Source organism: Merops nubicus, unplaced genomic scaffold (assembly GCF_000691845.1).
Source record: "Merops nubicus isolate BGI_N331 unplaced genomic scaffold, ASM69184v1 scaffold52615, whole genome shotgun sequence".
Lineage (NCBI taxonomy): Eukaryota > Metazoa > Chordata > Aves > Coraciiformes > Meropidae > Merops > Merops nubicus.
In genome coordinates this window covers 3,744-6,070 of record NW_008609967.1, presented here as the reverse complement: position 1 = coordinate 6,070, position 2,327 = coordinate 3,744, and the positions used below count along the sequence as shown (strand labels likewise).

At 41.8% G+C, this 2,327-nt stretch overlaps 1 protein-coding gene across 1 annotated transcript; it reads left to right on the top strand.

Annotated features, from left to right (window-relative positions):
• Window positions 1-64: 64 nt before the first annotated feature.
• LIN52 (lin-52 DREAM MuvB core complex component) lies at window positions 65-1,577 on the top strand (the record flags this gene model as incomplete). Its single annotated transcript, XM_008940718.1, has 4 exons — window positions 65-102; window positions 592-658; window positions 1,245-1,328; window positions 1,534-1,577. Coding segments are annotated over 4 exons (233 nt in total), but the record flags the coding sequence as incomplete, so codon positions are not given.
• Window positions 1,578-2,327: the final 750 nt, after the last annotated feature.

Here is a 2,327-nt window from a genome sequence, read left to right as displayed (position 1 = left end):
GGTTGGTGGAGGTGCTGCCGCCGGGGACGCTCACCCCCCGCGGCGTTTCGTTTTGTCTTCCTAGTGCCCGGCGTCGCCGAGTTCGCCGCCTCCTTCAAAAGCGTGAGTGACCGGTCGCGTTTCTCCCTTCCTCCCACCCTGCAGCCCGTGTGGCGGTAGAGCTGCTTCTGCTTCCTCCCCTGGGCTTTACTGCGTGCTATAACGCCTGTCTCGGTTATAACTTTCATATACACCAGCATAATCCTCTTTTTAAAAAAAAAAATATGCACTTTTTATGTTTTCTCTTCATACCTTATACAGCTTATTGTGAGTGAGAATTACACCTTGGAGGAATTAAAAGGTTTTAGATTTTAGAAAATGCTGCTTTTCGTGCTGGCTTTGGTTTGTAGGTGCTAGTGTGCTGGTTTTAACTCTAAAGTCCAGGGAAAGCTTGAAAGCAAGTTTCCCTATAAAAATATCTCTGCAGAGCATCTGGTACTCTCCTATTTTTTTTGCTGTTGGCGTGAGTAGTTTTCAGTAGGAGATCAGACTTCTTTGTATCATTCCAAAGATGTGCTTGTCTGAGTATGAACTTTTTTTTTTTCAAACCAGCCTATTACAAGTTCTCCTCCCAAGTGGATGGCTGAATTAGAAAATGATGATATCGATATGTTGAAGGGTGAGTACAGGCACTGGGTATGTGTGTGACGAAGCCAATGGGAATCCAGTACCTACTTAAGAGGCTTAAAACATTTGCTCTTCAAATATTCTGGAGGCACCTCTGTGGCCTTACGTCTCCAGCCCTTGCGTTTGCGGAATCTCAAGCTCTCTCACGTGACCTCTAGATAAACTGTTCCAAAGTGAAAGTTGCACAAATTAATTTCAGCTTGCTGCAAGAAACGTGCTTAAGTGCACACTATTAATGTATAGTAAGCCCCTTACCTTCCATACACTTTTGTAGCTTGTTCACCTAGCATTGTGAGCTTACGGGACATATAAAATATGGAGCAGGTTGCTCATTGCAGTGGTGGCAGTTTACAGCATGAAACAGATCCATGGCTGTCTTATTTCAGCATAAAAAGCTGGGCTTTTCTTGGTATGTTAAAATTTGAGGTGGCCTCAGCTTGGATTTTGAAGATACTCTTCTCACTGGAAATAGTTATTGTCAGAAGTATGAACTAAAAGTGTTCTGTGAAGTACTAAGTGGGTAAACTGTCTCTAGAGGGCTATAAACAGTGTTAAAATTCACTTTTCTCTCCTCTTAGAGTTGGGGAGCCTCACGACAGCTAACCTGATGGAAAAAGTTCGTGGCCTGCAGAACCTGGCTTATCAGCTGGGACTGGATGAGTGTAAGTGCTGTATGCAGGTGTGACTGGCTGCAGTGCAAACCATGCTGCTAAAGCATGTATTCACGGTGTATTTGTGGCTGGAAAACTGTGCTGGTAGATTTGGCAAGTGTTTGACAGTCACAGTTAGTGATATTCCAAAACAGGATGAGCGACTGAGCTTAGCTCTCCAGCTTAACAGCCTCCCTGCATGGAGGAGGCATATTAGCAGAAATAACAAGAGGTCGTATATCAGTCTGGTGTTGTCTAGTGGTACACAGACTTCTGTTCTTGATTTAAGGTTGCCTTAGCTAAAGTTCACTTTGGTTGTTTTCCCACCCAGACATTAAAACTATTTCTCAGAATACTTGTGGCAGGAGTTCTTGTCAAACTTCACTGCCTCCACAGTGAAACTTTCATGTGTATATAGAATTCTACTATCACTTAATGTTCATAGTGCCTTCTGCTTCTCTAGCTGCTTTTTTCTACGCTCAATTGTAGCAGGAAGTGATGTTATTGAGTATTACACTTGACCTTGATCCCACTTACAAACAGCCAATTTTTATCATTGTCTTTGAAGAAGGAACTGCTTTCATCATTGCATTTAGAACTCTGTTGTTAGCAGGTTGATCTAACTTTCAGGAATTCAGGAGTACTGATTTTTTTTTTTTTTTTTTTTCACGTGATACTTGTACATACCAGCACACCTAATTATTTTCTGCTTAATTTTGCTCTGGCATAGACCTTAGGTGCAGTTACTCTTGGGCTATACAAAGCACAAATAGTTTAAAACTTAAAGGTCTTTCACCTTCCTTTCAGTGGATTACAGAAAACAGTAACAGACCTATAAAGTCCTCCTGACTGTAAGCTTAGGATACCCTCATGCTTTCTTATTAACAGATCATTAAACCTGTTTTAAAATATCCCCTCTGAGTTTATGAACTTTCAGTGCTAACATCTGTTAGTGTAAAGCACTTGGTGGAGTCCAAGTTCAAGTGCAACAGTGTAAAACTGAGTCAAAGA